Source organism: Mustelus asterias, chromosome 15 (genome assembly GCF_964213995.1).
Source record: "Mustelus asterias chromosome 15, sMusAst1.hap1.1, whole genome shotgun sequence".
Classification (NCBI taxonomy): domain Eukaryota; kingdom Metazoa; phylum Chordata; class Chondrichthyes; order Carcharhiniformes; family Triakidae; genus Mustelus; species Mustelus asterias.
Window position 1 is genome coordinate 79112385 of NC_135815.1, and position 20772 is coordinate 79133156.

A 20772-nucleotide genomic window follows, 5' to 3' on the forward strand; every position below is an offset into this window, starting at 1 on the left:
TGAAGGGGTAACCAAGAAGGTAGATGAGGGCAGTGCAGTTGACACTGCCTACATGGACTTTAGCAAGGCCTTTGACAGGAGACCACATGGTAGGTTAAATCTCACAGGATCCAGGGTGAGATAGCCAATTGGATACAAAATTGGCTTGTTGACAGAAGACAGAGGGGAGTTGTAGAGGGTTGTTTTTCAAACTGGAGGCCTGTGACCAGCATTGTGCCTCAGGGATCGGTGCTGGGTCCACTGTTATTTGTCATTAATATTAATGATTTGGACGAGAATTTGGGAGGCATTTTGCATTTTGGGAGGAAGTTTGCAGATGACACCAAGATTGCTGGCATAGTGGACAGTGAAGAAGGTTATCTGGGATTATCTGGGATCTTGATCAATTGGGCCAGTGTGCTGATGAATGGCAGATGGAGTTTAATTTAGATAAATGCGAGGTGATGCATTTTGGTAGACTGAACCAGGGCAGGACTTACTCAGTTAATGGTAGGGCGTTGGGAGTTATAGAACAAAGAGATCCAGGGATACAGTTTAATAGCTCCTTGAAAATGGAGTCATAGATGGACAGGGTGGTGAAGAAGACATTCAACATGCTTGGTTTCATTGGTCAGAACATTGAATACAGGAGTTGGGACGTCTTATTGAAGTTGTACAAGACATCGGTAAGACCACACTTGGAATACTGTGTACAGTTCTGGTCACCCTGTGATAGAAAGGATATTATTAAACTAGAAAGAGTGCAGAAAAGATTTACTAGGATGCTACTAGGACTTGATGGTTTGAATTATAAGGGGAGGCTGGATAGACTGGGACCTTTTTCCTGGAGCGTAGGAGTCTTAGGGGTGATCTTATAGAGGTCTATAAAATAATGAGGGGCATAGATAAGGTAGATAATCAACATATTTTCCAAAAAGTAGGGGAGTCTAAGTCTGGAATGAGCTGCCAGAGGTAGTAGTAGAGGCGGGTACAATTTTGTCTTTTAAAAAGCATTTAGACAGTTACATGAGTAAGATTGGAATAGAGGGAAATGGGCCAAACGCAGGCAGTTGGGACTAGCTCAATGGTAAAAACTGGGTGGCATGGACAAGTTGGGCCGAAGGGCCTGTTTCCATGCTGTAAGCCCCTGTGACTTTATCTGGTATTTACCAGATTATTTTATGCAGTGAATCCTGAAGTTTGTGTCTGGCGATCAGTTGCCTTATTTTGTAATATTTTCATGGTGAATTGATATTTATGATTTTTTTAGCACTGTTGGTTAGATTTTCATGATTTCTAAGTTGGCATAAAGTGGTTCTGCTTGCATGATATCCTTCAGTACTTTGCACATTTAAACAAGAATCCTATCACAAAGAACAAATTACCTGCTGATGAAACATAAATTTGCCTTTCTAGCATCCCCAGTGGGGTGCTACTATTATAACCCATTTCTAAAAATTGCTTCATTCAAGTTAGGGGGACTGGATTGGTGAAATTACAGATGAACATAAGCCATGACTTCCATAATCAGGGATTGCAGTCAGGAGCAGAGACTTTGGTTGATTGAACACGTTTAAAAGGATATTGTAATTGTGCTTATGGTACATTAATTGCTGGTTTTGCAATGGTTCTATCTGGTGTGGACTAGGTAAAACCAGATTGCTGATGGTACAAATAGATCTGGGTACATTTGAGCTAATTGGGGGAGTGGTTCCAATGCCAGTGAGTCAGACAGATGTTGCAGCAGTTAACCTTCCCTTTACATCTTACATTGCTGTAACCTTAATTAGAGATAGCATCTATAACTATTTGTTTAGATATTAGAGCTACTAGCTCCCAATTTGTGAGTTACACCCAGTAATAAAGCAAGTTTGTCAACCCAGTTTAAGATACCTATCTGGGTGCCATACTTAGTAAAAATACAAAGGCATTAGACAGCGTGCATTCTCTGTAAAGATTCACAAGAATGGTTCCGTAGATGAGGAACTTCAGCTAGATTGGAGAAGTTGGGACTGTTTTCCTTGAAGAGAAGATTGAGTGGAGATTTGAGAGAGATATTCAAAATCATAGGGGCCTGGACAATGTAGGTGGAGAAAAACTGCTGAAAGGTTCAAGAATGAGAGGGCACAGATTTAAATTAATTGTCAAAAGAAGCAATGGAGACGTGTAGAGAAACTTTGTCACGCAGCAAGTATATTGTTTTTCCTGCCTGTCATCTTCCTTTCCTGTCTACTGAAAATGCCTGTTTATTAGGGAAGGCAATGGCCTAATGGTATTATCGCTAGATTATTAATCCAGAAACTCAACTAATGTTCTGGGGACCCGGGTTTGAATCCCGCCACGGCAGATGGTGGAATTTGAATTCAATAAAAAATATCTAGAATTAAGAATCTACTGATGACCATGAAATCATTGTCGACTGTCGCAAAAAACCAATGTCCCTTTAGGGAAGGAAATCTGCCATTCTTACCCGATCTGGCCTACATATGACTCTCGAGCCACAGCAATGTAGTTGACTCTCATCTGCCCTCCAAGGGCAACTAGGGATAGGCAAAAAATGCTGGCCAGCCAGCGATGCCCATGTCCCACAAATGAATAAAAAAATGTTGAAAGTTATGTTTGTAAAAGCTTTCAACTGACTATAAATTTGGTACTTTAAAAAAAATGATTACTTTAAAATGCAAGGCATCTTCCAGGCTGAAGGTGGAAAAAGCAAACAAGAACCTCCTCCCAAAAGGAAGCATGAAGGGATAGACATTTCAGAGGAAACCTCTGCAAAATCCCAAAACTCTAACTAAGAAAGAGATTCAAAATGTTAAGTGCTGAACTTTAATCAACAGTAAAGACAAGGGGAACTGCTAACCAGCCAGAAACATCTGACAGACGCATAAACAATGCCCCCCCCCTCCACCTCCCATGGAGGACAAAATAGCCTCATCTCCTACTATTTTCTACCAGACTGAAATGTGTCAAAGTTTTCTGAAATAAAAGATCAAAATGTGATTACTTGTTCTACAATAATGATTGCAAACCATGTTAACTAAATTCATATTTTGGAATATACAGACAGGAGTTTAGGAACTGGTTTTGCCAAGCCAGGCACACAGAGAAATCATCAAAGTCTTCCAGAAAATCTGTTGAAGGGAGCAGTAATGAATCTTTCTCCATCTCTCTCTCTCTCTCTCTCAAGAGAGGACAGGGGTGGGCACAGTAAGAAGCCTCACAACACCAGGTTAAAGTCCAACAGGTTTATTTGGAATCACAAGCTTTTCGGAACGCTGCTCCTTCATCAGGTGAAGGAGCAGTGCTCCAAAAGCTCGTGATTCCAAATAAACCTGTTCAACAATAACCTGGTGTTGTGAGGCTTCTTACTATGTAAAATTATGAGGGAGGAAAATCAAGCAGATGCCATTTTTATTGGCTGTTAAGTTGGTTCCCTGAATTCCATTGGTGTAAGAACTAAAGAATGTGAGAGGTCAGGTATTTTGCAGCAAGTGACTCATCTTCTGACTCTGCAAAGCGTCTTCACCATCCACAAGGGGGGTAAAAATCAGGAATGTGATAGAAAACACCACACTTACTCGCATGGCTGCAGCTGCAACATTACTCATGAAGCTCAACACCATCCAGATCAGCACCAATCCATCAGTTTAAACATTCTTCACCACCGGCTGTAGTGTATACTGCCTGCAACAACATCTCTTTAAGAATTCCTCAACAGCACCTCCCAAACTTTCAACTTCCACCACCTGGAAACGCAAAAGCAGCAGGTGCAAGGGAACACCATCACCTTTAAATTCTCCTCCAAGTCATAAACTATCCCACCTTATGCATATAATGCCATTTCTCCAAAATTAAGAGGTTAAAATTGTCCACCCAACCATATGGTTGGAGCATTGTCACCACGACAGAGGTTCAAGAGGAAGGTTCACCACTATTTTCTCAAGGATGACTAAGGACGGACAGTAAGTGCTGGCCTAGCCAACAAATCCATATCTTGAGAATGAACCCTCATTACAATATCAGGTTAACCATTGCAATGACCAACTGCCCACATCGAAACACAACTCTGAGAAATTAATCCTGACCAATGATTACAGGACACATTTCAAGATATTAGCAAATGACATAGAGGAAATAAAAATAGGACATCCATTTACAATAACACACATTCAGTACATGTGGCGCATACACAGAATCTACACTCAAATTCAAGCACAGCATGACTAGCCATCACTGTAAGGATGGATAATAAGATTTATCTGGGTTACTCCCAGATGATACTTATTAATTGAAAATTGTCTGTAATTAGAAACTAGGTTAGCAATCCCGTTGATTGCAGGAAATTAGATTTCAGTTCTAATAAACTGTGATGTTATTTTGTGGTGTTGAAGGTTATTGCCTAACATCAGGTCCATTTTTTTCCATTCAGTGGCACAGTTTGGTGGATGACATGCAACCCTTTTTGCAATTAGTAAAATAAAGCACGGGGACTGAGTTGCATTCTGAACCAGCACATAGTTCTTTAACATCTGGAATCCTGAGTTTGAGTTTAGTGCAGATCATGGAATGAGAGTTTTCTCTCTCTGCTGCCTGGAAGGGGCTAATGTTAAATGAATTTGGGAAGGCTCAGTCTTAGTGGATGTGATTCCACCACCCACAATGTGAGACTAATTGGCATTAAATTGTTGCCATTCTCAGGAATAATTTAAGAGCGAGTGTAGATAATGAAAGCAAATTCCGATGCGCAGTATCCAGGCTCAGTGATGGCAGTAGTGGGAAGCAGAATTTTGGCAGGAACCTGGACTCCACATTTCTGTCATCATTGACATGCAGTGGAGAAGTCAAAGGGTGCGAATAGGAGCAAGACATTGGAAAAGGCCTATAAAAAGGTTTGCACTCAAATCTGAAGTGGTTGCTGTATTTTCTAGCCCACTCATATCCTGCACTGAGTTTAGATTGCCTAAATTGCTTCCCCCATTTACTTTGTTGCTGACAACAGACCTCAAAGTCATTGGAAAAACAGCTAATTAAATAAGGCAATGCTGGTGCTAATAGACATAGTGCGCGGAATTTTCCCAAAAAATGACTTGTGTCATTCTGGTGTGAAAACCGGTGCGATCATAATTTTCCCACACTCAGTCATTTTTTTGGGGGAGTGTGGTGAGTTTTGCATCTGTTCTGAAAAGGGTGGGGCCTAAACATGCCGGTTAGCCCAGCTTCACAGAGATCAGGTGCCGGCAAGGTGGCACGGTGGTTAGCACTGCTGCCTCTCAGCACCAGGGACCCAGGTTCAATTCAGGGTTGACTCAAAACTTTGACTCTGTTCTCTCACCACAGATGATGTCCGACCTGCTGAGATTTTCCAGCATTTTCTGTTTTTGTTTCAGATTCCAGCATCCATAATAATTATGCCTGAATCATATGGGTGGGCACCAAGTGCTCCATCCTCAAAGCCACCCGGCCGTGAATATAGCCATGGTGCAGGGGTAAACAGTCAGATCGGATGGTCCCATCAACTGTCTGCTGCCTGGACCCATTAATGGTCAACTTGGCTAAGCCCAGAAGCAGGCTAATGAGGAGGTCCTCCCTCCACCCCACCACCTTCTGTACCAGGTAAAGTCTCTCAAACTCTTTTAATTAAACAAATTATCAATAAATTAAGCACAAATGTGGCACTGTAAATTTTAAACAAAATCTCAAACAAAAATTAACTAAGTAAACCAAAATATTCCTGAGAGTTATGCATCCCAGCCCCATGGCGCCAAAGGCCTGAAGTGAACCAGTAGACACCATGTACTCCCTCTCCAAGGCCACCCAGCGCAAATGTAACTGGGGTAGAGTAGCAGACAGTTGGATCGATGACCTCCTCATCTGCCTGTCCCTGGATCTGTTAATGACCACCTTGGCCAGGCCCAAGAGTAGCCATAAGGGCTTCTACTTCTAGTAGCGTTTTTATTGTTCTGTAGCCCTCATTCTATTGCATAATCTCGCTGATCAATGGCCTCTACTTGCACTTCAATGTCTTTCTGGAGTACCACAACAGGATCTCCCCTTCCCATAATCAGAGGTTCTATCATCAGTACACGATCATATTATAAGTTCATAACAAAGAACAAAGAACAATACAGCACAGGAACAGGCCCTTCGGCCCTCCAAGCCCGCGCCGCTCCCCGGTCCAGGATTGAATCCTGAATCCAGGATCCCCGCCCAATTTTCCAGCCTATCTACATACCAATATCCTATCCACCGAGCTGTCCCCCACAGCTACGATGCTTTGTTCATTACAACCTATTAACTCACCCCCACCCCCCCATTCCAGACCATGTGATCTCCAGGGAGAGGCGAAAACCCAGAGTGAAAAACCCCAGGGCCAATATGGGGAAAAAAAGTCTGGGAAATTCCTCTCCGACCCCCTGAGGCGATCGAAACGAGTCCAGGAGATCACAATGGCCCTGATCGGAAAATGCTTCCCAACCCTAGTCATTTCCACTTCCACGAGAAACAAGGAACAATTAGCCCGCGCCGCTCCCTGGTCCAAACTGGACCACTCTTTTGTATCCCTCCATTCCCACTCCGTTCATATAGCTGTCTAGATAAGTCTTAAACGTTCCCAGTGTGTCCGCCTCCACCACCTTGCCCGGCAACACATTCCAGGCCCCCACGACCCTCTGTGTGAAATATGTCCTTCTGATATCTGTGTTAAACCTCCCCCCCTTCACCTTGAACCTATGACCCCTCGTGAACGTCACCACCGACCCGGGGAAAAGCTTCCCACCGTTCACCCTATCTATGCCTTTCATAATTTTATACACCTCTATTAAGTCTCCCCTCATCCTCCGTCTTTCCAAGGAGAACAACCCCAGTTTCCCCAATCTCTCCTCATAACCAAGCCCCTCCATACCAGGCAACACCCTGGTAAACCTCCTCTGTACTCTCTCCAAAGCCTCCACGTCCTTCTGGTAGTGTGGCGACCAGAACTGGACGCAGTATTCCAAATGCGGCCGAACCAACGTTCTATACATCTGCAACATCAGACCCCAACTTTTATACTCTATGCCCCGTCCTATAAAGGCAAGCATGCCATATGCCTTCTTCACCACCTTCTCCACCTGTGACGTCACCTTCAAAGATCTGTGGACTTGCACACCCAGGTCCCTCTGCGTCTCCACACCCTTTATGGTTCTTCCATTTATCGTGTAGCTCCTCCTTACATTATTCCCACCAAAATGCATCACTTCGCATTTATCAGGATTGAACTCCATCTGCCATTTCCTTGCCCAAATTTCCAGCCTATCTATATCCTTCTGTAGCCTCTGACAATGTTCCTCGCTATCTGCAAGTCCTGCCAGTTTTGTGTCGTCCGCAAACTTACTGAACACCCCAGTTACTCCTTCTTCCAGATCATTTATATAAATCACAAACAGCAGAGGTCCCAATACAGAGCCCTGCGGTACACCACTAGTCACAGGCCTCCAGCCGGAAAAAGACCCTTCCACTACCACCCTCTGTCTTCTATGACCAAGCCAGTTCTCCACCCATCTAGCCACCTCCCCCTTTATCCCATGGGATCCAACCTTTTTCACTAGCCTACCATGAGGGACTTTGTCAAACGCTTTACTAAAGTCCATATAGACAACATCCACGGCCCTTCCTTCGTCAACCATTTTGGTCACTTCTTCAAAAAACACCACCAGGTTAGTGAGGCATGACCTCCCTCTCACAAAACCATGTTGACTATCGTTAATGAGTTTATTCCTTTCTAAATGCGCATACATCCTATCTTTAAGAATCTTCTCCAACAACTTCCCCACCACGGACGTCAAGCTCACCGGCCTATAATTACCCGGGTTATCCTTCCTACCCTTCTTAAATAACGGGACCACATTGGCTATCCTCCAATCCTCCAATAAGTTCATAAACTATAGGAGCAGAATTAGTCATCGAGTCCACTCCGCCATTCGATCATGGCTGATATGCTTCTCATCCCCATTTTCCTGTCTTCTCCACATAACCCTTCACCCATTACCAATTAAAAATGTGTCTGTGTGACAATCTCTCTCTTTGAAAACATACAATTAATGATCAGCCAAATTGCAAGTTAACAACTGCCCTTCTTAATATTCTAGTGCAAGAGTCATTCCCAGATCCACTATGAGAACATGCACTGTTTTTTCTTGCTTTTCACTCACATCCCATTCTGCCAGTGCACAGGTCTAACTTTTTTGTCCATCTTTTTAGACATTTGGACAACATTTGAACTTGCCAGCAGCTTTCACAGCTCTCCCTATGACAGATGAATCTCCCCATTCACTGGATCTTTAATGTACATTGCCCGAGTACCAATGTCTAGGCACTGTCCTTTGTATCAGTATTCTGCCTATCACGGGAAAATTCCCCCTACAGAGTTCCTCATCACCTTCAATTGACTATTCAGATTCTGAATGTTTATTACCAATCCCAATTAACCATAATGAATTAAGTTAATAATTTGACTACCATATTGGAGAACTAATGTCTTACCGTCACATCCTATTATCTTACCTGGACCTTTCTATTCTTTATGACCCTCTCTTTTATTGTATACTAAATCCCCATGATGAAAGTTTATCTCATATAGTCTTATATAATGCTTTAGAGCCCTCCAATTTTTCTCAAACGTTTTAGCCCTGACAAACAAATACCCTTCTCCCTGCATATTAAGCATTCAAATATGCAGAAAAAAATTGAATTAATTGTATGTTTTCAAAGAGGGAGATTGTCACACAGACACAACGTAATTTAGGATTCTTCCCATTGACCAATTAATAAGTACCATAACCTACAATTATCTGAAGTGAATTCTTTGCATCGGCTGCCCATATAAGGGCAGTTGCTAACTTGCAATTTGGCTGATCAATTAAGATCTTATGAAGCATGTCATTGATCACAAGTGTGATTTATTTCACAGAGTCTATTGCTGAAAGCGCTTATGACCATGATGTTCATATTTTCACACAAGTCTCTAAACTTATCAATAGCAAATTCTCCCAGGCCCCCACTGCCAGTCAGAAATTTAGCCTTTGGTCCAAGTCCAGTCCCTATCAATTTTTCTTAACCTTTATTTATCTACAATCACCTGTTTGTCCTTACCATGAAATATTCCAGACTCATGGTTGACCAGTGTTGGCTGGTTTTCCTGCTGGAGGAGCTCAAGACTTTTTGCCTAGAGTACCACCCACTTAATAATCTTTTTTAGTTCCACCAAGGAAGCCAGGTGAAGAACTGGAAAGGACTGAAGGTCAAGGTCACCACTTGGCTAGGTCACTGGACAGAACAGCTGGAAGTGTTGTTTTATGGGGATCAAAGACTGATCATAAACTAACTGATGGCCACTATGCTGTGGAACTGTTGGTCACTTTGCTCCTTCCGTCACCAAGATACAGAAGTTAACTTGACTCCTACTGGGACAGAAGGACTCACCAACTCTGCTGAGGTGCTGAGTCTCCCTCATAGACAGAGCGGTCAGGTGCTGGCATGCCTTTGTAGTCAGCTTGCAACTTTCTGTCTGGGGAACCTGGAGGATACCTGTACATGGAGGGTCTTATTGGCTGGTGTGTGTTGGTGATTTTATTTTCTTCTACCAGCTGCATACTGTCAATTACAACACAAAGTTCTTGTTTAAATACCAGGCAGGGGTCTCTGTGTCTCTTTGTTTGAGCAGCCAATCTTTTACCAAGAACAGATCAGGGGTCTGGAATGTGATCACTTCCAGCTGGAGATGTCCCCGGTCGGGAATGGTGAGAGCCGCTGCTAAGGAATATGTGCATCCATGAGTAAGGCTTCATGTGGCTGACGGAGGACAGGGCTCGGGAATCAAAGGTGACCAGAGTCAAGGACATACTTGATGATGGGGAACCAGGCTTTATATCACTGGAGGAGCTGGCATGACATGCATCTTTGGGTGACATCCAGTTCAAAGCCAAAGCCATCAAGAATCTGAAACAAGTGGTGCTCAACCTCAACTGCACACAAGGTGTAGGGGTTTCTGAGATATGTTGAGCACTCCCATCCAAGCTGATCTTCATTCAGATGGAATTTCTCATTGGTGCCGGGCCCTGAAACCTCCAATGTGAACCTTGACCCTCAACCTGAGCCATCTCTCAGAAATTCCCTCTGAGTCATTCCACTGTGTGCTAGTTTCTGTGCTGGTTACTTCTCTACACTTCCCACTTCCTTGCCTTCATCAGCCTTCAGAACATGCCTAGCATTCCATTCTGCCATTCAAAGGACTGGGAGAAAAAACTACTGGGAGAAAAAACTGGGAGAAGAAACTACTCTCCCTGTAGGAGACCCTCTACTTGGGAGCCCTTCCTTTGTCCACTGGCGATGTAGCAATATATGTGCAGCACGTGGTAGTCATGCAGTAAGTAGCCTGTTACATTTATTCATGTACTCCCAGGCTGCCTGTAATTTATGTGATCTGTGTTTCTCATCCAAGTAGGATATATGATGTTTCAGTTCCACTTTCATTATCTGAGGGGGCTACTCCTCAAATTTTAGATACATGTCTAGCCCCATGCTCCTGAGCTTTGGCCATCCAGTGTGGATGGGGAGTAGGACTGGTCCTGAGCCTAGCCAAAGTGGTCATCAACAGCTCCAACCAGTAGGCAGTCGAGGAGGTCATCTGATGTGATTGTCTATCTCTCTTCTGTGACAACATCTGCTGTTAGTTGGCCCTGGTGGGTGAGCATATGGTGTCTACTAATACACTTGATGCATTCCCTGGCTAGTGGGCAATGGGGGACTGAAGTGAATAATCACTGGCAGGAATGTCACTTTAAAAAAAAGCCAAACCAATTAAATTTAAGATTTTAGTTTCTGCGACACATTATTAGCAGTGCATTTCACAATAAAGTAGTTCTTTATTGGAAACCTTTTCATTGGATCAAAAGATGTATAATTAGGAAAAGACTAAGGATTTTACCAAAAATATTCTAAGTGCCGAATGAGCATGAAAACAGGAGAGAATTGCATCCATTTTTGGGTGAGCTCCCACAATGAAATTGCATGGCACTTAATGCAAAGAAAGAAACAAAGTATGATTCATGCCAGCAGAGGGTGTGGACAGATTCTGTTCTCACTGGGAAACCGGCTGCTGACTGCAAGGGGCATTATTGTGCATGCGCCTTGATCTCTCATGTGTACTGTGTGCAAGAGATCTGTTCCCCCCTCCAACCCCCCAGATATCATCAACCCATCCTTCCTCTCCCTGCCCCCAAACTGATCACTAGCCTCCCTGACCAATCACCAACCTGACCGACCATCTCTGTCATGTTGCCAATCAACCGGTGTGCCAAGCTAGTAAAAATCACCCCCAAAAACTATGGTTGTTGGGATTAGGTGGCACATGCTTGTAATGTGTAATTCTATAACTAAATGCAGCCAGGAATGGAGGTAAGTTTGGACAGACTGTCTTTGTTTTTATTTGAAACAGAAGAAGCTGAGAGCAGATTTAATTGAGCTATATAAAATTGCGGATAAAAATTTGGATTATCCTATCCAAATAAAGTGGATAGTGAAGACCTATTTCTGTTAGCAGAAAGGTCAATAACAAGAGGGCACAGATTAAAAGTAAATTGGTGGAAGGATTAGAGGTGATTTGAGTAATTGTTGCACAGAGGATGGCGGATGGTGGGGGGGGGGGGGGGGGGGGGGGGGTCTGGAACTGGAAGGGGTTGTAGAGGCAGAAACTTTCATCACATTTAAAAAGCTGCTAGGGCTATAGACCAAGGGCCAGAATGAGACTGGATAGTTATTTTTCAGTCAGCATGGAGTTCTTCTGTGTCATAAAGCTTTCCCTGTTTCTAACTTAAATTATGGCATAGGCCAACGGGACACAGGTTTATACAAATAAACAGTAACTTTAGGATTGATTATAGGAAGTTCTTCATGCACAAAAAGAAATTCACTAGACTGGTGAAATAAAATACCCGTTAAGTTTAAGAAACTATTAGGTGCAGTAATGAGTGGCTGAGTGAAGGGAGAAAATGCAAAGGACGGAATGCAAACAGCAGGCATCAGGGAAAGAATAAAAAGATAGTGAAAAGCAGGGACGGAATTCTTGAACTAATAATGTCAAAACGGTTTCCCTATGATCTTCTGAAATACAGAACCTAAATGTAAAAGCTAATAGCAGTCAGCATTTGTGACCTGCTGAACATGACACAAATCAATCAGTTCAGAGTTCCGATCTTCCAGGCCCCTCACCAGCGGAGTGGCGTGAAACATGCCACAGGACCCCAGGAAGCTAATTTTAATATATTAGTATGTCATTGGCGAGCACTCTCTCCGAGACTTCCCCCCTCCCTGGATATTCAGCAGGCGCCAGCGTGACATCATGGTGGCGCCATTTACACCAGGTTCACCCTGACGTGAACCTGTTGTGGGGATCTCCCCGGGAGCGTAAAGGTGAGTATACCCTCCGGGGAAGCAAGTTGGTACCATGTCCATGCCAACCTGGTAGTGTCAATCTGTGCCAAATGGGAGCCTCATGGAGGAGTAGGGGAAATTCATTCAGAATTTGGTTGTGGGCCGGGAGCAAGCGGATGGAGGAGCAGGGGGTGCTGGCAATGGCCGTTGAGATGGGAAGGGATGAGTGGGTGGGCAAAGGGAAGGGGCTGATGACCGGGGGGTGGGGGTACTGAAGTGCCAACTCCGATTGGGGGTGGGGAGGGGAGCCCCTGAAACCTCTGTGGTGGGTTGGGGAGAAGGTTTATTCCTGTTATGCTTGGGATGCCTTTTAAAGATGGTGCCCTGATCTCACTGCAGCTGGGATTTTCCAGTGTGTTGGGGCCCCACCCCACCGCATGACAATGTGAAACATGCCCCCTTGATTTTTTTTTAGGCAGAGTTAATCATAGAATAGAATCATAGAATCCCTAGTGCAGAAGGAGGCCACCGGGCCCATCAAGTCTGCACCGACTCTGACAGAGCATCCCACCCAGGCCCTATCCCCGTAACCCCACATATTTATCCCGCTAATCCCTCAACCCACACATCTTGGGACACTAAAGGGCAATTTAGCATGACCATTCCATCTTAGCTGCACACCTTTGGACTGTGGGAGGAAACCGGAACACCCGGAGGAAACCCATGCAGACATGGGAGAAACGTGCAAACTCCACACAGAGAGTCACCCAAGGCCGGAGTTGATCCTGGTTCCTTGGCATTATGAGGCAGTAGTGCTAACCACTGTGCCACCATGCTGCTGTCATAAGATTTGAACAGAAAACCAGCGTGTTTACACCTGGAAACAACACTGCATTTTTTAGTAAGATTTCCCCTCCCAATACACTCCCACTCTCTCCACCCACACACACACACACCCCTCTCTTCCACACACACCTCCAGTAGCAGGTCTCTTTAACCCCACCCTGGTCCTGCAGCCTCTCTTCCCCCCTCCCCAGCCCAGCAGCCTCTCTCACCCCGAGCCTCACAATGTACAGGGCCCCGCAATCTCTCTCTCTCTCCCTTTCTCTCCCCAGACCCTGTAGCTCGCTCTTTCCTCACAGACCCTGCAGCTTTTCTCTCACTCTTCAGGCCGGGCAGCCCCTCTCTCTTTCTCTGTGCCCTGAAACCTTTATTTCTCTCTCTCGCCGGACCCCACAACCTCTCTGTCTCTCTCCATGAGCCCTGCAGCACCCTCTCTCTTTTGGGGCCCCGCAGCATCTCTCTCCCAGGCTCCACAGCACCTTCTCATTCCCTGGGCCCCGGGGAAATTGCTTCTCTCCCACAGTGAGCAGATCAGCAGCAAAAGTGGGAGAGTAACACTCTGTAATTGGAGAAGCAGAATTTTCAACTTCATTTACCTGTACTTTCAACAATGGCTCTAGGGGCCACAGAGAATGGATTCAGGGACCACAACTGTCGTGGGTTGCACAAGCCTAATCTATACTGACTCCAGAGAGCAGATGGTCTTGTATGAGGTAAACAGCCACTGCCAGGAAGATTGAAAATAGTATGGCGGCTACCACACATTCTTGCTTGACCTCAGTCCGGATTTTCAAAGTATTGGTGCCAGATCTCCCACTCAAAACATTTGAAAGGTGAGGGAAAGGATGCAAAAGGCTCAGAAGTTTCCGTTGAAGAAGATAGGCTTGGACTGATTTTACTCAAGTATTCACGACAATTGCAGTCATATCATCATTAAACAATTGCAGCTTTTTGATGAAGTTTCTTGGACATCCAAATTTTTGAATACATCCAGGACCTTGCAATTTACCAAGCCAAATGCTTTGGTCAGGCCAATGAATATAGAGTTCTTGGTGTTGTTCTTGACATTTTTCTTGGATTTCTCTGACAGCAAAGCCAATGTTGGAGGTTCTTCTGGAAGGTCTAAAAGCACATTGTGTCTTTGGAAGATGTCCTCTGCCATAGGAAGTAGATGATTCAAGAGATTTCAGAAGAGAAATACCTCAATAGTTTCTATGGCATGATTTATCTCCCTTCCTGAATATGGTTACAATTTTCACATTTCTGATGTTGGGGTGGGTTCTTCATCTTCCCAGATCTGTGGGATGAGTGCACGGAGTCTTAATGTGAAGACCTCAGCTCGAATACCATCAAGGCTGCAAGCTTTGTTGTTTTTCATCCATTTAATTGCTTATTGCAGCTCATCCATCGAAAATGGGTCACCATGGATTCTACTACAGTATACTCGGGGATAGCTGGCGAGTGTCAGCTGCCCCTGCGAATTCACAGCTGAGGAGTTGTTGAAAGTCTTCTTTTCAGTGTTGACGGATGGCTAAATCATCCTTAAGAAGAGAAACACCATTCTGTGAATGAAGGGGATTTTGTCCACCACACAGCAGATGAAATATGGTACCATACAAAATGTACTGTAGAAACTTGCCAAGCATTCTTTGATAGTACCATCCAAACCTGTGACCATTACCATCTAGGAGAAAATGAAGCAGATGCATAGGAACACCATCACCTGTAAATTGCCCTCCAAGTCACACATCACCCTGACTTGGAACTACATCACTGTTCCTTCACTGTCACTGGCTCAAAATCCTGGAACTCCCTCCCTAACAGCACTCTGGTTGTACCTATACCACATAAACTGTAGCAATTCAAGGAGGCTGCTCACCACAACCTTTTCAAGGGTAATTAGAGATGGGCAAAAATTGCTGGCCTTCCCAACAACACTCACATCCCACAATTGAATTAATAAACCCCACAACTTCTGATTCAAAGATGAGAGTGCTACTGTTAAGCCATTTGAAATGTGAGGGTGTGGATGCAAAGCTGGTTTCAAGAAGAGAGTCTTGAGCTGATTTTACTCAACAATTCAATTTTCTAAAGGGCATTGTCACTCTCACTTAACCTGTCTATATCTCTTTGCAGGCTCTTGGTGCCCTCCTCAAAGCTTACATTCCAACCTAACTTTATATCACCAGCAAATGTAGATACATTACTTTTGGTCTCTTTGTCTAAGTAATTAAGATAGATTGTAAACATCTAAGGCTTTAGCAGTGATGCTCTTGACAGTCCACCAGTTACAGCCTGCCAACTTAATATTCCCCGTTTATCTCTATTTTCTGATTCTTGTCCCTTAACCAGTCTTTCATTCATATTAATATATAACTTCCAACTCCATTAGCCCTTATCTTGCGTATTAACATTTTGTGATTATAGTACTGCAACATTATAGATATACATATATTGTTTTTATTATGTTTAAGAGGAATATTTAAAAATTCAGCTTTATTCTATTGGTAGTTGGTATGACTGGAGGGAATGCAGCTCAGATTTTAGAAGAGCAGAATAATTCATTTCAGCCTTGCAAGTGTTTATCTCAAGATGAGGAATGGACGTTTATTTATTTAGGTTCCCCTGGGATTTCTGATTAGACAGCAGATGAAAGGGTCATGTGATGATTTGGTTTACGTGCAGAGCTGGGTCTGCAACAGAGAGAGAAAAAACTTTTGCAGAAAGTAGTTAGTTGCAACCGAAGTCTGTTGAAGTTAGAAGGATTTTGCAGGCTTCTGAACCTCTATTTCTCTCTGAAAGCAAGTATGTCTGGGTTTGCTAGCTGTATTTATTTGAAAGTGGATTTGATTTATGCATGAACGGAGCTTATTTGGAATTGGAACATTCAGAAGCTAGAAAGTTAAGTTGCTTCCAAAGCTGTGCAGGTTAGGTGGATTGGACATGCTAACTTGCCTCTTACTGGCTCAAGATGTGTAGATGGGATTAACCATGGTAAATGTGTGGGATTACAGGGCTAAAGTGGGAGAGAGGGCTTGGGTAAAATACTCTGTCGAGAGTCGGTACAGGCTCAATGGACCGAATGGCCTCTTCTGCACTATAGGGATTCCATGATAATTTTTAAGTATTGTTCATTTGTTAATGGTTAAGATGCCTCATTGTTGGAGTTATATTTAAACAGTGTTATTAAATAAAGTTTGTTCCACTATAAAGGATCCATACTGTGTGAGTGAAATCATTCCTGGAAGGAAGTATCCTTTCCTCACATTTATGCCAAAATAGAAAGATTGTTGTGGGGTCTATTCTGGCTTTATAATGTACCTTGGGGTTCTGGTCTAGGACCCTAAAAATTTTAAATGGCACCTTATTGAATATCTTTTGGAAATCCAAGTATATTACATCTATTTATCTAACTTACTAATTATATCCTCAAAAAATCTAATAAAGTTGTCAAACACAATTTCCCTTCTGTAAAACTGCAGGAGGTACTCAAGGTAGTGTCCTAGGTCCAGTCTTCTTCAGCTGCTTCATCAAAGATCTTTCTTCCATCATAACATCAGAAGTGGGGATGTTCGCTGATGATTGCACAATGTTCAGCACTATTTGTGACTCCTCAGATACAGGAAGATCTGAACAATATTCAAGGTTTGGCTGACAAATGGCAAGTAACATTCAGGCCACACAAGTGCCAGACAATGACCAAGATCCTCTCAAACAAGAGAGGATCTAAATTTCACCCATTGACATTCAATGGTGTTTCCATTATCCCCCATTATCAACATCTTGTGGGTTACCATTGACCAGAAACTTAAGTGGACTAGCCATATAAATAATGTGGCTACAAAAGCAGGTCAGAGGCGAGGAATCCTGCGGCAAGTAACTTACATCCTGACTCCAAAAGCCTTTCCACAATCTACAAGGCACAAATCAGGAGTGTGATGGAATACTTTTCCCTTGCATGAATGAGTGCAGCTCCGACAACACTCACCATCCAAGACAAAGCAGTCCACTTGATGGACATCCATCCACAAATATCCACTTCCTCCACCACCAATGCACAGTAGCAGCAGTGTGTACCATTTACAAGTTGCACTGCAGGAACTCACCAAGACTCCTTCGACAGCAATTTCCAAACCCTAGGCCGCTAGAAGAACAAGGGCAGCAGATACATGGGAACACCACCACCTGGAAGTTCTGCTCCAAGCCAGTCACCATCTTGACTTGAAAATATATTGCAGTTCCTTTACTGCCGCTGGGTCAAAGTCCTGAACCTTCCTCCCTAATAGTACAGTGAGGGTACTTACACCACACGAACTGCAATGGTTCAAGAAGGCAGCTCACTACCATCTTCTGAAGGTCAATTAGAGATGGGCAACATGTGTTGGCCTAGCCAGCGAAGACCACATCCTTTGGTCTTCCATGAATGAATAAAAACTGTTGGCTTTGTCTGATCATACTATAATTTTCTAAGTACATTGTTAAGTCTTCCTTAATTATAGTTATGCCAGCATTTCCCATTGACTGATGTCAGGTTAATTGGCCTGTAGTTCACTGTTTTCTCTCGCTTTCCTTTCTTGAATAGCAGAGTGACATTTGCTAACTTCTATTCTACTGGGACCGTTCTCGAATCTGCTGGTTATGATTTGGAAAATATGATTTGGAAAATCATAACCAGTGCAACCACTATCTCTGCAGCTATCTCTTTTAAAACTCTAGGATGATAGGTTGGTAAGGTTCTGGGGATGTCAGCTTTTGGTCCCTTAAGTTTCTCCAATACATTTTCTCTGCTGATATTAATTACGTGATGTTCCTCGCTCTTATTAGACCCTTGATTACCATCTATTTCTGCTAAGTACCATAGATCATGGTGTGTAAGTTGACCTTTGAAGCTTTAAAAAATGTTTCCAAGAATATACGCTAAGTATTAAATGTGAATTACCAGCGTTTATGACCAGCGTTGATAGTCTTCATTTTGAAATATGGAAACATTTCTATTTGTTGGTTGCCATGCACTGTGTGGGCATGTCTTAAGCTCCCTGCATTGTGGCAACAAGGTCCATATCACCTGCTTGATTCCATGCACAGACTTACAAGGCAAGTATAACCCTAACTATTTTTGAGTTGCAAAATCGAGGTGGCTCGTAATGCGAATATAGCCCTAAATACACATATATTAGCTGGAAAATGCAGTAGGTGTGGCGGGAGCTGATTTATTTGCTGAGTATATGCCTAAACATGTACTTTGGCATCCAAAAACACCAGGTTGACTTGTATGCCACAACCTACAGAAACTTGTCATTTCTACTTTGAAGACAGGCACAAAATATTTGTTTACTGCCTCTGCCATTTCCTCGTTCCCCGTGATAATTTCTCCTGTCTCTGTATTGAAGGGACCTGGACAGAAAATGCTGGAAATACTTAGATGTCAGGGTGAGAGTGATATCAGCCCCTGTGCTTGACATCCAACACCCTTCTGGTGAAGCTCAACATTAGTTCGAGGAACAGCATCTTTCAATTAGACACTCACTATACAGCCTTCTGAACTCAACATTGATTTCAACAATTTCATTTTGTAACCTCTGCCTCCTTTTTATCTCTGGATACTCTGGATATTGGTGATTATTCTATTTCGATTTTGTTTCCCTTCTTGTTCCACAACCATCTCTACTCGCCCTTTCATCCGTGTTGTTTAATCTCTTATGTTGTACACCGATCAGACCTCATGGACTTACACTTTTCTCAGCCCCGCCTCCCCTCCCCCACGTCTTTTCCCTGGCCCCGTACTTGCTTAAAACCTGTTACATCTCTAATGCCTTCTAATTCTACTGAAGGTCATTGACCTAAAGTGATAACTTTTTCTGCCTCCGCAGGTAGTCAGACTTGCTGAGCAAACATTTTCTGTTTTTATGTTAGACTTCTCACATCCGCAGTATTTTGCTTTTATAAATTCTCTTCATTTGAAATGAGATAGATTCTGACTTAAAGTGTGACCTACTTTTTTTATGCTACACCAACGTCAAAACAAACTAATCTTTAAATTAGTTTACAATGTGCCTCTTCAGAAATATTTCTTTCTGGGACGTCACATTTTTCCTATTCAATATTGTAATTTGGACGAAAGGCACTGCTTTCCTTTGAATAAAGGCGATTGAATTTTGAGTGGTTACCTTGAGATAAAGTCGGAACAAAATATATTTCAGTTTCGCATCTTCTGTGTATTATGACTGACATGGCATGAGATCTTAACTTTCATATAGTGAAAGTATGTGTAGATACTGTTTAGCTGTGTGTTTAAAGCACCGGCCAGTTGCCATCCACTGAGAACCACATTCATTTTTGATCTGAAAAATTACCTATTTTAAAGGCCCCTAAATATTGTTAAGGTTAAAATAATTTGCATTCTTTGCCAAATAAATTCACATTTTTTATTATCGACTGCTCCGTTCAATGTCGAAAACTGATCTTTTTGCTGTGGATTTTTTTTGTCTTTTTTTTCCACCCTCTTGTTAGTGGAATCTGGAATGGATCACTGAAGAGGTCGGGCGCTAGGGCCATGCGGCGCCACGCTCCCAGGTTCCCCCCCTGGGGGCCCCCGGGCAGAGCCGCGCTGATAAAAGAGCCGCTGTCAGCCTTTGACGTCAGTCACGGGCCCGATTTAAACTGTCAAAGATGGCGGCAGGCAGCGAGTGGAGAGGGTCACAGATTTGTCGTCGCGGCGGCGACGTTGAAGACACGACCACCACTGAAGGTAAACAACCCCTCCGTCGAATATGTCCCTTACCTTCAATCGTGTTGCCGGGATCGCTTTGCGGGAGGAATCCGCCCCTCCTCCCCCTCGTCGTTGCGTTCGGTTTTTTAAAAAAAAGTTCGTTTGGAAGTATTTGAATAGCGCCGCGCGGGCGAGAAAACCGCTCGCGTGAAGGGAGGGGGGAAGGGCCTGTCTCCGTGAAATCCTACCGCGCAGGCGCTGTGAAGAAGGGGGAGGGGGAGGGGGTTCGGCGCGGAGTGATCTGTCCCCTCGCGCACGCTCAGTGAGGTAGTTTCACTCGGGGCGGAGAGTCGCTCCCGGGGCTGATGTATCTGGGCGTTGGGAAAAGATGCTGTTGAAGGCGGCAGAGAGATCCGGGGAGACGCGCCTTGGGCTCAGGCGCTCTCCGGGACGGAGAGCTGGTGAGTTTGGAACTACGAGGACAGTTTATTATTATTTTTTTGAGAATCAAGGTTTTAAAATTCGGACATTGAGAATTTGAAATGCTAGGATCCAATAAAGAAAACCGTTTATACTTTCCCATTTGAAATAAACAGGGACGGCAAGCCGCAGATGTCAGGAGGAGCGGCCCCGGCCGCGCATTTCTGCCATCGGGATTTTCAATGTTTCCACTTTTTTTTCCTTTTAACCTAATCCTCTTTTACCTCAGTTGCGGTCGGAGTGTAAACAAACCCCTTGTGTTTGAGGAGGCTGGGGGCGGGTAGGGAAGGAAAGAGAATCAGCGGAAGTAAAATGAATTGGTGGAGAATGGATTTTGGTGGATACCGCGA

General features: G+C 43.7%; 1 protein-coding gene across 4 annotated transcripts in view; it reads left to right on the plus strand.

The window, feature by feature from the left end:
* Nucleotides 1-19823: 19823 nt before the first annotated feature.
* Nucleotides 19824-20772, plus strand: part of LOC144504600 (atlastin-2-like) — a 71342-nt gene continuing 70393 nt past the window's right edge. For 2 of the 4 annotated variants that reach the window (XM_078230195.1, XM_078230193.1), the window contains exon 1: nucleotides 19824-19981. In XM_078230195.1, the coding sequence (XP_078086321.1) occupies nucleotides 19903-19981 (79 nt within the window). In that variant the 5' untranslated portion in view covers nucleotides 19824-19902. Of the gene's footprint in view, nucleotides 19982-20253; nucleotides 20404-20772 lie in introns of those variants that run through there. The other 2 variants (XM_078230196.1, XM_078230194.1) reach the window with 1 other exon arrangement.